Here is a 15467-nt window from a genome sequence, read left to right as displayed (position 1 = left end):
TCTGTTAACCAGTTTTGCCCCCTTTTCAATTTCATTTCACTTTTTCTTTTCACTTCACCTGTGTTAACTCACTTTTGCCAATATTATCTCCCTTTCACCAGTTTTTATGCCAATATTTTAATGCTGATTTGAACCACATTACACTCTTTGTTATGCTTATTTTTGCCACTTCCAACCCCTCTTCATCACTTTACAATTTTCAGCCATTTTTGCAATTTCCTGCTTTTGTTTTTTGTTTTTTTTTTTTTGCTTTTTTTTTGCATGTTGACCCTTTTTGCAACTTTAAACCCATTTTATTCAGTTTTTAAAAATGGAATTTACATGTTTCCATAAGGCTTTTACCTTGTGAAGAAGGCTATATACCACAGCATGTCAACAGTGGTTGCTATTTAGGAGGAAAAAAAAGTTTGTCACAGCTTAACCTTTTCCTCTTGATTAGGATTTTGCTGACATCCATGGGCCACCCACTTGACTGGGCACTGAAAAACTCAGGAGTAAAAGCACAGATTAAATTCTGCTGGAGTAAAACTTCAACCAGACCCACTCAAGTTTTCATTCAGTTGCCATCACTCATGGACGGTCACGGCTGCAGCTCAATAGGTGTTTCAGATGCAGCTAATCCTTGGCAATCAAGAACTACACACCAGGTGATGATCTCTCCGACACCAGAATATACTACAGCTTCTAGTCAGGTAACCTGGCTCCTCTTCAACCTTAAGAGTTTTTTTTTTTTTCTGTGAGTTTTTTGCCTTGTCTAACTCCATCTTGTCCTCTTTTTTTTGCAGTGTCTCAGTCTCTCTGCCAGTACTTCTGCCAACCAGCCAGTCTTGTTTGTCTTGTTGTTGTCAAATAAACTCCTTTTACCCCAGTGTCTCTTTGCTGCTCCTAGGTCTGCTCCAAAGGGTCATCTAAATTGTTTTGTTAATATTTGAACAATAAGTCTATAGGAAAAAATGTCTTTTGTTGTTCCTCCATTTATAGGTGAGAAGTCAGCAGAATTATCTTAGAGTAAATGTAGCTCTATAGAGAGGAACATCAACCTATTTAAAGTAAGATAGCTCTACAAAAAGCACTACCCGCACTAGCACTATGGAGAAGAAATTGTTATATAATGAGTAGGAAACATTTCTATAAGGAATTAAAAACAGCTCTGAAATGATTAAATAAAACACTATTGAGTAAAAACAGTAGGCCTTATGATCTGAGAGGAACTCATTTTTAGTTTTCTAACTCTTAGACTAGATAAATGCATTCCTAGATCTCTCCACAGTCGAAGCTCACTCAGCTGCCCTAAGGTCGCTGTTCTCTGCAAATCTACTCAATGATAAAGTTCAAGAGAGGTTAATTCAGCAAATATACGCCTGGGAAACGGGGATGTTCGGATAAATGAGGTTGCTAAGAACCGGTGGGCAGTAAGGGTCAAGTGCAGGACTCTGAGGGAGGCAAATGGACACGGTCTGTCCTCTGCTCGGTCATTATACCTCAGATCAAAAGCATCATTATACTACGGCCACTTCAGGATGCTCCGATTATGGCCTATGTCCATTAGATCTAAATGTCCTCTCCTGGAAAAACAAAATGACTTAATCAAGTCAAATTTAGTCCACGAGGCTCAAACTGCAGTTAAAAAATCCATGTTAGTACTGGACCAAGTGGCTGGATTTTATCTTCACTCTGCTGAATGAACTACAAGCCATCAGAGAAATAAAACATAAGAGGTTATCAGTGTAAGATACCAAACTGCATAACATGAGCTGATACCATTGTTCACTATCAGTGGAGCCAGCTGGTAAATCAAAATCTCATACACTAGTTCTTGTGAAAAATATTAAGAATCATGCAAGAATGCATGTACAAAATGACTCACTGATATCAACTGATCCCTGGCAAATGCAACAGCATATAAATTTTTCAGGAGTTACAGTTCAGATGATTTCTTAGTGTAAAAATCTCAGCTAAGGTTAATGATGATGCAAAGAGAAGAAACTGTTATTTGTAATGCTTTTACATCACGAGTGCTGCATCCATTTCCTGAGATGGGTGGAGTCAGACAGCTAATTACCATTTAAAGCCACAGACACAGGAACGGCTGCAAAAATCCTATATTGGAATGTTTTTTTTTCCAGCAATAAACTTCACAGGCATGTTCTGGAGACCTCTGAGAACAATATAAACTTGTCTTAAAAGGTAAAATATGTCCCCTTTAAGAGGCAGAAGTTTCTTATTCTACATCGCTGTTAGAGCGAGAGTCCACAGCTGCTGCCCCACAACATTACGGCAGAGTAGCCTGCAATTAATGGTGTCAAAACAATGCAATGTGTTGAATTCAGACCTTTAACAGCTGTATGATTTATGAATTAATGCTGTAGTTCGGATGAGTTTGGCTGTTAGAACCCATGCCTTTGTCTAAATATTAATACAGGCAGTCTTATCATTGTGAATATCTTTGCTGCACAGTTCTCTGAAGAATCCCTAAACCTGATATCAAGTAGAGATTTGCTCCAGTTAAAGTATTTTCAGAGCTCCTCTTTAAAACACGACTAACCTGATGATTTCCTCCTTGACTCGACTGAACATCTGATAGAAAAGAGCAGAGCTGAAATCAACCTTTGGGAGCCGCAGTCCAAAGTAAACCCATATCTGTCAGTTTTACTACCTGCTGCAGCCAATTTCTCTTCCTCTATCTTTTCCAAACCCACAGAGGACTAGACAGTAACCTATCTCCTCTGTCAGTATCTAAGCCTCCATTCAGTAGAAGCTCAGCACAGTAATGGTGAACTGTATCTGAGGAGGGCAGAAAATGTTCCCATAATTCTCAGAGATGAAGCGGTGCTTTAGTTTGCTGCCTCCTCTACCAGTCACGACTACAACCCTCTGCTGCTCAGGAAGGTTACACCTTTTGACAGGCCTGCCTACAGAATCAGCTGGGCCCTAAAACCGTATGAATGGGCCCTCCTCAGCTGTGATTTATTCATGATACCTGTGCATCTGTGTTGGATCAGTAGCATTGGTGCTAGCCTCCTGGTTTTCTTCATTTTGATGCTGAAAAGTGTGTCAAGATTACTGGATTCTGATGTTCAAATTATTCTTTTGTGCCACATTTAACCGCTTTTTATCTCTGCTTGTGACAATTTTGACCACATTTTTTTTACCCATTTTTCCCTGTTTGTGCCACTTGTAGCCCATTTTTGCAACTTTAAACCTATTTTTGCTACTTTTTCCCCCATTTTTGACACCTAAAACAATTTTGGGGAGCCTTTCAACACTTGGTTTCCTTCTTCTGTCCATTTTGGCACCTTTAACCCATTTCTGACAGTTTCAAAAATTTTCCCTTCTTTTTTTTGCCGATTCTATCCAATTTAGTTTCTTTGAACATTTTTTTTTTTTTTCAGTTTTGCCCATTTTTCGACAGCTTTAATCACTTTTCAACACTTTTTTCTGTCACTTCTTGCATCTTCTTTCCTGCATTTGCCACCCATCAATGCTACTTGTAAACTTTTTGTTTAGTTTTTATCCACTTTCACTATTTAAGCCACCCATTTGATTGTTTTAAACCAATTTTTGCCACTGTTTGATACATCCAACCACTTTTCACCACCTGTTTTCTGTCACCTTTTGCATCTCTTAACCCATTTTTGCCCATTGTTGCCCCCTTTTTTTTTTTTTTTTTTTTTTTTTTTTTTTTACTTTTAACCAATCTTGGCCCCTTTTTACCTAGTTTTACCTCTGTAAACACTTTTGACCAATTTTTGAAGCTCTTTAACCACTTTTCACCATCTTACTCTCATGTTTTGCTACTTTATCCAATTTTTGTCTTGTTAAACCAATATTTGTCAGTTTTAACCCATTTAACTGCTTTCACCATCTGTTTTCTGTCAAGTTTTGCATCTTCTAATCCATTTTTTGCCATTTGCTGACATTTTGCTATTTTTAACCTATCTTTGTTACTTTTTGACCTTTTTCACTACTTGTGGCACCCATTTTTCTGCCATGTTTTTACCAATTTTTGCCTTTGTAACCCATTGTTGACACTTTCACCCATTTCTGACACTTTTAAACCACTTTTCACCATTTTTTTCTGCCAATGTTTATCGTCTATCCCATTGTTGCCATCGTTTAACCACTTTTATCTGCCAGTTTTTGCTTGTTGCTATCTTATAGCCTATTTCAACCTTTTTATGCCTTTCTTTTGCATTTTTTGCCACTTTTAACCATTTTGGCCAACTTTCACCTTTTTGTCTCTTTTTGGATTAATTTAATTATTTTTTCCCTTAAAGTAATTTCAGTTCATTTTTCTTTATTTTCTGGTTTCCTGACGGTTGTGCACACCATGGCATAGCTCTGAAGTCTTACATTACTTCCCCAATAATTTAGCTCAGTGTGCCAAACCACATTGGAGAAGAAAAGAAAAGGGGTTTGCATTTTTAAAAAAGGCTAAATTGTATACCAGCATAAAAAGATGAATTCATGTATGGTTAAAACAGCTAAACTTTACAATAGACCGTGATTTTGCTGACCTCAATGGGCCCCAGAAAGCTCTCCTTTTATCCCCCCTTATGGGCGGCCTTGCCTATCAAGGAGAGATACAGGCCTGGTATGTTGGACTCAAAGTTAATCACAGAGCCAGTGAGGAACATGAGGCTGCGAGAACATGAATGAAAAAGTTGACTCTCTTTGAAAATAAACACCCCTTGTAGAGCAATGAAACCGTAGGATGCAGTGCTTTTAGTTCTCATGAGAACTAAAAGCCTTTTTTCAGGTTGTTAAGGTTCTTCAGTAAATTTAATATATCTGAGATCTGAATCTTGCTCTGAGGCATATTATGTCCTGCAAAACAAGATCGGGGTCATATTCAGATCACAGCTTACATGATGCAGAAAATTCAGCAAACCGCCCTCCAGCAGCACAAGGATTTTTTCAGATGCAAATTGCCAGCAGCCAGTGAGAGCTTTGCAGAGTTCAGAGGGAGGAACATTATGTGCCATTGACAAGATAATGTTTTTTATCATTAATGTTGACAACTGAATGGGGGATTAAGAGGGGAGCTCAGATCAAAGATTCACTGTGTGACACTGAGAGGAATTCAGAGAATAAATGAGATTGTGCTAATGACCAGTTTGACATCAAAAGTGGAGCAGAAGCCGTTTAATGTCCCTATGACCGCGTTCAGTCCACCGATAACGCTGACCCCCAGTACATCTGCATGGAAATGTCAGCTCTAAGGTTTTAATGATCGACTCCACAAAGAGGGGGATGCAGCCAAATTTACACCAACCATAGGTTTGATGACTGTGCTTGTTAGGCCTGTGGATCCACATTTTGGATTGTACTTTCAGTTTAGATATGACCAAAGATCAATGGGACACCACGGCTGGTGAGAACAGGAGGATTGTTTCACACCTGGATCGATTGGACAAGTTGTTTTGAGCCAAGTGGGGTTTGTTTGGACTTTTGTGAGCACAACAGTTAGACGTTTTTTATGGAACAGAGTAAGCCAGCCAAGATCACTTAGAGGAGGGGGTCTCAGATTGCCTCCAGTTGAACTATATTTGTTTGTAGTGAGGGAGTAATCAACCCAGCAACTGCAACAAATAACTGGCTGACTCATCAGATTACAGAAGTCCTACTAGCAGCAGCAGCTAGTAGTAGCAGTAGTAATATGGCTACTAGCCAAATGGGTCTTTGTGCTGCCTTCAGCGCTCAGGTCCTCAGGATTCAACCAAACCTATCCATCAGTAATATATCAGTCTAGAGAGAGTTACAATGCCATTTCCAAGGCTTTGGGATCCTAGCGAACCACAGTGAGGGCCATTATCCACAAATGGGGAGAACTTGGAAGAGTGGTGAACCTTCTGCAAAGAAGAGTGGGCCAAAGTGATGTGAAAGACTCATTGTCAGTCATCACAAATGCTTGCTTGTACTTGTTGCCTCCATGGGTGGCACAGCCAGTTATTAGGCTAAGGGGTAATTATTTTAGGGGCATGTAGGTTTGGATGGCTTCATCATCATTTAAAAGACAACATTTGTATTTACCCAGGCTATCTTTGTCAATCTCAGAGCGAGCATATAGCTGCAATACAGCATGCTTTATTCCACATTGCATATGTTATAGCTAAGCCTGCTCAGATAGGCTCTGTGCTCCCAGATATCCTGCTAGAGAGAAACTTCTGACACAAGGTGAGTTTATCCTTAAATCCAGTTTAATGCACTTTAATCTGAATCCTTCCTCTTCCTCCCGTAGAGCTGAGCTGGAACGCCTCACAGTGCTACAGCTTCAGGAGGAAGTTCAGCTTTGACAGGGAGGTGAAGACCTACAAACACTTTGAAATCCAAGGTCTCACTCTGAAGCTGCAGTGTAAGAACAGTGGTTTTCCTTTTTCTTTCAAAGGTCGATTCTTTTTCTTTCAGTTATCATCCTTTAAATGGGGGGGCCTTGAGTGTGCACTCACTGGTAAACATGTAGAGCCATGAAAGGTCAGGAGCAAATGGAAGACAGTGGGAAAGAACAAAAGGTTCACTTGTTTTTCTCGGCTTGGTGGGAGTCATGAGGAATTGAGAGTGCCCTCAGAGAGCCGACCTTGGATTTGGTATTATTACTGTACAACTGCTGCCCATGGCTCCACACGGAGGGGAGGATATCAGTATGAGTTAGCGCTGGCTAACAAGGCTGACAAACCCAATGAAAGCATAGCGAGCATGAATGAGAGGAGGAGGAGGCGGAGGAGGAAGAGGGAGCTTTGGGGAGAACTAATTAGATGGACGAGAGAGGAGAGGAAGGGGAGGAAGAGACAGTGAGACAGCAGAAAGGTGAAAGTGAGCTCTGATGACTTAGCATGTTTGATGGGCTGTGAAATTGCAGTTAGCCCGTCTAGCAGCTGAGTTGTGATAATTAGTGGTGACTAGCACAGCTGTACACTGACCTCCTCCCAGCCCCTCCCATTGGCGTAGGAGATGACATCCAGCAGCGGATTGGACAGGTAGCCGTCACTGTTGAAGGAGTAGTCCCGCCCACCAATGGATATGTTGGTGAAGTACCTGTGGAAGGAGACAGAAAAACAAGAAGGAAAAATGAAACCTGTCATGAGAGAGCGAGAAATAAAGAAATAATTCAAGAGGAAAGAGAAACAGATGTTCTGGTGTCTCAAGACGCCATCTTGAAATGATCCCTTGACACCTGTGGAGAGGGAAACTTGCTCTAATATGCAATACAGAAGTATTTGTTATTAAAAATGATCAAAGCTAAGTGTATAATTAGGCTGCACCAATGCATTCATGGTTATAGGAAGATTTACACATCGTATACTCCCACTGGGCAGAAAGCCAACTAAATAACATTTTACTAGACGCAATGTCTTTTCTTTCTTTCTTTCTCTCTTAGAGGTTTATTTAAGGGCTCTTTATGCCTTTATTGATAGAGGAAGAGGAAAATGGATAAAACTGGAAACAGGAATGAGAAAGTGGGGGAAAGGAGCAACACGCTGGACTTGAACCTGGGCTGCCCGTGTACTGTATATAAGGCATGACCTTACTGCTAGGCCGTCTGCACCCCCTCTTTCTCTCTTTCATTATACATGATAATTTTGAATCCTTGAACACAGGTAACTAAGACTCAAAACCATTTTGTTTTGTTTTGGTTCATTTATTTCTGTATAATTTCAAAAATCTTAGAAAATAATACCAATAAAATAAAACATACTAAAATCATTATCAAGCAAAGAAGATCAGGAGCTGTCCCTTTCACTGTGGTGCTGAAATGACTGCAGACTGTTGCAGGCATTTCTTCTGCAAAAACCTTACAACCCATAAAAATCTGGTCCTGTTTGACCCCATTTTTTTTCTTCTTATGTTTTTTGTTATGAGTTACCCTAAGAAAAACAAACAAACAGACAAACAAACAAAAAAAACAAAAAAACAAAAACAAAAACCAAAAAAAAACACGTTCAATTACACCAAGCTACATGTATGAGAAATCTCAAAGGCCATGCTACTTGAACTAAAAACTTGCTATTTTCAGATCTACTTTAATTTATAAAGAATATATATATGACATATATCTAATGACATATCTTTTAACATTATTTTTTTTAATTTTATTTAGCTATATTTAGCCATATTATCACCCCAGACGAAAATGGCTGTTTTCACATTTAGAATAAATTTAACTTTGCTAAAAAAAAAAAAAAAAAGAAAAAAAAAAAAAAGAAAGGAATGCTTTAGGCCAATGATTAAAGTGTTTGTACATTGTTAAAACTATTGTTGTTTTTATCTCTTTATTCCTCAGAAATAGATTTTATTTTGACAGCACATTTTGATATGTGTAATTTGATACATTTTGCTGCAGTGGCAGCTGTTTCTCTGTTTATGAGGAAACTTCACTGTCTCTCTCAACTAAAGACCAGCTCAGACTACACAAATTCAGGCATATTTTGGCCCAACTGCAACATCACAACTCATTGTTGAAACTCAGGCCCAATTTTAAGCGTTGGGAACCACAAATGCTCTTGTTGTGCAACATAATTAACAACACATTCAAGATGCCATGCAATGTACTGAGAAGATGTGTGCATGTACAGAACATCATCATAATCAATCAGAGGCATAAAAGTGGCAACAATAAGTCTTTTCCTTGCAGTAAAGTGAAAACAAGACTTATTCCTGAAATAAAAACCCAGCTGCAACTTTGACCTCTTTACAAATTACTTAATACGAAGTCTAAAAGTCAAAGAATCATCAATCAAAAACCTTGGATGTAGCTTTAGGAAAGTGGCAGTTTAATCTAAACCACATTTGACCACATTTCTTTTTAAAAAAAGAGCAAAGAGCTTTACCAAAAGCTTGTCTCGGCAAAGAAGAAGTTTTTGCATGTATCTCGACCAGCCTTGGCTTTAGTATTGTTCACTGAGAAGCTCCGACATTAATAATCTATGGCTCAAGAGAAGTCCATATGTGCCATGTCATATTGTCTTGTCCATCTGATTGGCCCATCATGAATGTGACAGACTAAATGTTCCACAAATTACCCTCTGAGAATTTTTTGGAAAGCCCTCCCCTTCCCAAACACTTTATATGGGAGCTTTCCCTGATGAGTGTGAAATAAATCAATGCATATTTGAAACATATTTGATCTGGCCTTTTTTTTTTTTTTTTTCCAAGAACAACCAGCAAAAAACATCAAATTCAAACAAATAGATGTCAAACAGGATTGGGGTTGCTGTGAGTAGTAAGGTTCTTAGAGTAAAAAGTGCCTGTGAGAGTCAGCAGTCATTTCAGCACCACAGTGAATGGACAGCTCCCCTGCTCGCTGGTGCTTGTTGTCACAGAGCTATCCATGGTCCTGAAGACTTTCTCTTTGACCTTTGCAATTTGCAAATACAATTGCCTAGGTCACAAACTTTGTCTTTGCACACAGTTTTTAAGCCAAAGATTCTCGTTTAGAAGGTAAATGAGTTTTGCCAACTTCTGTCTGATCCTATCAGCATAACTGGACAATTTAGGAAGTACAACTTCTGTGTCCCATGCAGAAATGTTCACACAATCTTTTTGATACTTTCTCATTACAATATAGCCAGAAAAAACTCCTCCAAAGAAAACAACAAATACAATAAAACTAAAATAATTCCTGGCGAAATATAAAGAGGGCTAGAGAAAAATTTCAGATGTGAATGTATGGATAGTTGTGAGCAGCATGAATAAGCAACATGAACACCCACTTTAAAGATTTTGTCTATCAATGCTGTGTTGCTCAATGTAAAACAGCTTATTCTGGCCATACAGGGTTAGATTTGTCTGAAATTTTCAAACATACATCACAAATTCAGTGACAAAGATCAGAGTCTTTTGAAAAAAAAAAAAGAAGAAGAGAGGTGAAAAGGCTTAGAAAAGGAGCTGTGAGAAAGCTGCTGAGGCTCTCACAGTGGGGAACAAACATCAGGGATTCTGTGCGAAAGAAAAACACATTTCTGTAGATATGAGAGGAAATCACAACGTCGAGGTGTGGAGAACGTGATGTGAAAGAAACAGAGAGCCAAGAAAAGGTGACGCGTGGAGGGAGAGAGACAAGACTCAGAACAGAATCCACTAAAAGGTTTCCCTGTCTTCAGCTGCATTCTCCTGTCACACGGCAGTCAGAGGTTTACAGAGAGGAAAAATACAGGGAGGAAAAGCTGGAAGAGTAAACACTGGAAGACAAATATTTGGGAGTTCTTTAATAAAAGGAAAGACAAAAGCGAAGAGAGATGGCGGCAGAGGGGTCTACCTTTGATGGGTTTAATCAAATATCTACCTTAAAAGCATCTGGGAATAAGCACATCAAAGAATCCAAATGAAACAATCCCACATTCTCACAAAAATACCAACTGACGGCCAGGCTGAGAGAAAACCTCAACATTTCAAATAACTCCCAATCAACTGCAATCAGACTTCAAAATCAGACACAAGAAAAGAACAAAAGAAAAAGTACTGTATCTGAAGTAAAGGGGATGGATGGCATAGATACCTATGATACAATATGATATGACATGTCAAGATATAATACAATACAATTTAATACAGAACAAAAGGGCACTGTCCTGTCCAATACAATACAATATGATGTGATGGTATGCAATGCAATGTGATATGATAAAATTCAGTTGGATGTAATTCAGTTCATTATTGTTTGATACAATAAACATACAATAACACATTGTAACATATTATAAAGCAATGTGATGTGTATAATACAAAGTGATATGATATAAAACATTACGCTGCAATACAAAGCCATACAATACCACAACATGATACCACTATATAATTATTTTGATTTAAAAAACCTTGTATATGATCTGATATGAAACAATTTGATAAGATACAAATGACATGATACGATACCTTATGACAGGATAAGATACAATATGATCTGATATGATATGATACAAAACAATATAACACAATAAAATACCTTATGATATGATGCGATACAATAAAAGATGATATATGATATGAGATGATATAATGTTTAGGTGTCAATGTCACATGATTACTGATGATAATACATGCAATGTATTTTGATACAATACAAAACTATAAGATATGACAGGATATCACAATATAATATGGTACAATAGGACACCTTATGATGCAACAAGATACCATATGATACGTGTTAATGTCACATGATTACAGATTACATGATACGTGCATTGTAATGTAAAACAACATGATGTGATATGATTTTTGGTAAGATATAATATATGGTTTTAGATATAGCATATGATAGGATACAATGCGATACAATGCCATGCAATAAGATGTGATATGCACAGCAATGCTTTCCAGTACAATACCAAGCAATACATCATAGTATAATTCATGCAATATAACTGTAAAATAGTAGTAAAGTGCAAAGCAGTGTGATATTCTACAATGCAAATGGGTGCAATACAATTTAATATTATTCTGTATCATATAAATACAATAATACATTGTGATATATTTAAAAGTGATGTGATATGATATGGTCCAATGCAATAAGTTGTGCACTACACTGCAATAGAATGCAACACAATGCAGCATTAAGATACCATGGTATGATGAGGTATGATATGATGTATATCATATCATACCTCAATGTGATACAATACAACATGATACATAAGGATAAGTTTCAATGTCATCTGACATAATATATGGTATGATATGATATGGTACAGAGTAATATGATGTGAAACCATGAATTATAATACAATACAATGCAACAGAATGCTATATAATACTGTATGATATGATCAGGATGACATGTGATTATGTGAAAGGATACAATACACTGTAGTGTGATGCAATGTGGTACAATGTGAATCACTGTAATGCAATACAGTGGGATATGATAGACAAGATATGGGGCTTTAAAATGGTGCAATATGATTTGATATTACATGATACATTGTAGTCCAACATGGTATGTCATGGCATGACATGACATGATGCATGTGATGTAATAGCATACAATTACATATCTGTTATAGCAGCGATTCACAACTTTTCTCCTTTGAGGCGCCCCCCCCTTGTATCTAAGAAATTTTGACCCTGGCCAAAAGTAACATTTTTTTGTATAAATCCAAACAAAGTAGCCCTAAACATAAAGTCTTTCACCCAAAAGCCATTGTATGAATCATTAAGCGTTATGCCTTGATGTCTTTCTTGACTTGATTTCTTTTTATTTGGCAAATCTAAGTTTAACAACGTCAAGGCAGACAGTGCCCCACTACGGGGGTCCCGGACCCCAGGGTTGGGAACCACAGTGTAATAGGATGCCATTGTTATGTTGCAGTAAAATATGTTATGACACTGAAGATGCTCTTGCAGCAATCCCATGCCATGCCACGCCCTTGAAAAAATGCCATAACTTAGGTTTAAACAGCATATCTAATGATGATACTAAACTATGCATACCATACAATGTAAAGGCATGCAGTAGTAAACCTATGTTACGATGTCATAGGATTTATACAGCCTAATTTTCCTTTCCCGTCTTCATTTGCTCTCTAACACCTGGTTAAAGTGGTAAAGGGGACTGGTAAACTTTAATTTTCATTTCACACTTAGCTCTGGGTCTAATGGGAAAAATTCCTGCATTGATTGACCCATCCAATGGCCCACACCAACAGTACTGTAAATCTTTCATTAGAACAATAACCTTCTATCTCTGTGTTAAACAGTAGCTCTGTGCCTTGTAAGTCCTTTCAATCCCAACACAGTCAGCGGGTCAAATGGGAATAAGGGACCACAGCCTTTTAAATGTCATCTTAATGCAATCATTGTGTTCATTTGTACATGGAAAGACAGACGCATGGCTAATCCCCAGTTAAAGACAGCCTAATTGTTTAATTGTTCTGGGGGATCCATTGGCAGACACAATCCCTGGAGTATCTGCTGTAAGACAATGACCCAAAAGCATCCAAGTCTCTTAAAAATACAATTACAGTCAGCGGACAGCCTAAAAAGAAACTGTACTGTATTTACCATGCATAATCCTTAGCGTACCGCTATAGGATTACTAGACAAAGTGTTAAATATCCCTCCAGTCGTGTATATAATTTAAGTTACGTATCAAATGAAGCATGGAGCAGAAATAATGGAAACCAGCATGAGAGAGCAGCCTATAGCTCTATCTGTATATATATGCATATACAGCTATCACATTCAGCCCTATAATAATAGAAATATGAGCTTATTCTGGGGTTTGCTATTGAAACATGGTTTTAAGCACTTTTCTGAATATTTACATTTGAAGCATGGGCAGAAACTTTCCCTCACAAAGATTCACAGTCAAATGAGATTCAGCTCTGGCAGGTGCAGCTGCCTGAAAAGTCTCAGTCTTTACGGCACAGTTCATTCGCTTTGGCTTCAGTCCCCAGAGGAGGGCCTGTGGAGCTCACTTAGACTCTAAGAGAAATGGTCAGTTCACTAATTGGTTGCTGGGAAGCCAACATTTTTTTATTGAATGCTAATGTGCTCCCAGAGTGTGCAGACAGAAAACTCCCTGCATTGTTGATATTCAACAGATTCAGTCAGAAATGCTTGACAGTGAGGTTAAACCACTGCTGCTGGGACGAGTTGAAACATAATACACTCAAAGTCAGTTCAAATTAAGAAGCATTGTGGATTTATGGTTTGTGATGATTAAAGTCATTTAACATTACCAGCTTCATTCAAACTTAAAAAAGAGCTGGCCGTCAAAATACAAACTGTTCTTTTACTCTGATTGTCTGAGTTTGATTACTTCTGTCTGCATCTGCAGCCCAGGAAAATATGCAGAATTTCATCATTTTTCTGCAGGTCTCGCTAAGTAAACATACCATCACTTTAATACGGTTGCCAAAATGGACAACTGCAAAAATGTTTCATTTGACTAAAAACACATTCTACTAAACAGAAATAATATTTGAATATATATATATATATATATATATATATATATATATATATATATAGTATTTAATGAAAATATTTAAATACATTTTTTAAAATTAAACCTTAGTAAAAAAAATAAATAAAGTTTTTGAAAATACAAAAAATGCAAAAAAAAAAAAAAAAAATCCTAAAAATAGATAAATAAAAACACAAACACATTTTTATGAAACAGTTAAAAACATAGAAAAAAATTAACAAATCTAAAATAAACATTTCATTACAATAAAAATATATGATTAAATACAAAAATAATGCATGACGCAATATGGGGAGAACAACTAGGAAATTTGATGTTTACTTATTAATTAATGTATTCAGTTAGTCATTTATCTAGCTATTGATTTATTCATGCATCTGTTTATTGATTTTTGCATTTTCTTTCTTTAATATTTTTCTGTTGTTTTATTCCTTTAGTGAAAATCTTTTGTATTTCCCCTTCAGGGCCACCATGCCCTAGTGATAATATACAGTATTTTATTAAATAAATAAATAAATTTTTAAAAATCAATGAACGTATTTGTTAATTATGACATCTTTGATAAATAAATATTTTATAATAAATAAATGTATTAATTAATTAATAAATGCATTAATGAATTAATACATAAGGAATAAATAAATAATACGTAAACAAAGAAATAAATGTATTAATTATTACATGTATTATATAATTAATACATCTATTATAAATAAAGAAATATAACAAGTAAATAAATTTTACAGTTGTACTTCAATTTTTTTCATAACTGCTCTATACAAAGAAGCTAAAAAAATACTTTAAGCTTCAATTTCATAATTACCTGATGCACAAATTTTGCAGAAAACAGCAGAAACTTTAGTTCAGAACTTTTTATCATGACTCATGAGTCAGTACCAGACAAAGCCATGTGTTTCTGTCATTAAGCAGTAGCTCTCCATGCATATAACCATTCATCAACTACTCTTTCCTAAATATGATGACAACATAATGACACGTTTTTTAAAAGCTTTTAAACTCTTGACATATTAGCATGGTTCCTCATTTATGTTAGTCTCTTAAGAATTCAGTGAAAAAATGGGCATGATAAACCAGAAAAGCTGCATCCTGACGGATCTCCCTCCATTACCTTTAATTCACTTTATAAAGATTTAAAGAGACCACACTCTCACAACCAAATTTTCCTAAAACAGATTTTGTCTGCAGCTTGGCCAACTCATCTAGAGAGTAATGATGAGTTTGAGCCTTAAGCTCAATAATGAGCCTCAGTGCTCCATAGTAAAGAGGCTGAATGCACAGAGAAGATGCATGCATATGAAACATCACCCTCAGCATAAAAGGGCCCCACATCTGTGCATCATCAGGATCTCACGACTGACATCGAAAACCACAGAGTCCAGGACAAACTTTAAGGCAGACTAGACTCTGAAATTCCAGCTTATACTCTGAAAATCACATGCAAATAGAGCATTAACAAGGAAGTTGAGCTGGAATTACTTGCAGGTTGTAACAGCTTTTCAGCAGCGTCCTTTAAGCC

The 15467-nt window shown here is 37.0% G+C and overlaps 1 protein-coding gene across 1 annotated transcript in view; it reads right to left on the bottom strand.

Annotated features, from left to right (window-relative positions):
- Positions 1-15467, bottom strand: part of grin2da (glutamate receptor, ionotropic, N-methyl D-aspartate 2D, a) — a 210360-nt gene that overhangs the window by 116334 nt on the left and 78559 nt on the right. The window contains exon 5 of the mRNA XM_041808431.1: positions 6921-7035. Within this exon, the coding sequence (XP_041664365.1) occupies positions 6921-7035 (115 nt within the window). The remainder of the gene's footprint in view (positions 1-6920; positions 7036-15467) is intronic.

Source organism: Cheilinus undulatus, linkage group 16 (genome assembly GCF_018320785.1).
Source record: "Cheilinus undulatus linkage group 16, ASM1832078v1, whole genome shotgun sequence".
NCBI classification, from domain to species: domain Eukaryota; kingdom Metazoa; phylum Chordata; class Actinopteri; order Labriformes; family Labridae; genus Cheilinus; species Cheilinus undulatus.
This window is presented reverse-complemented; position numbering and strand designations above follow the sequence as displayed.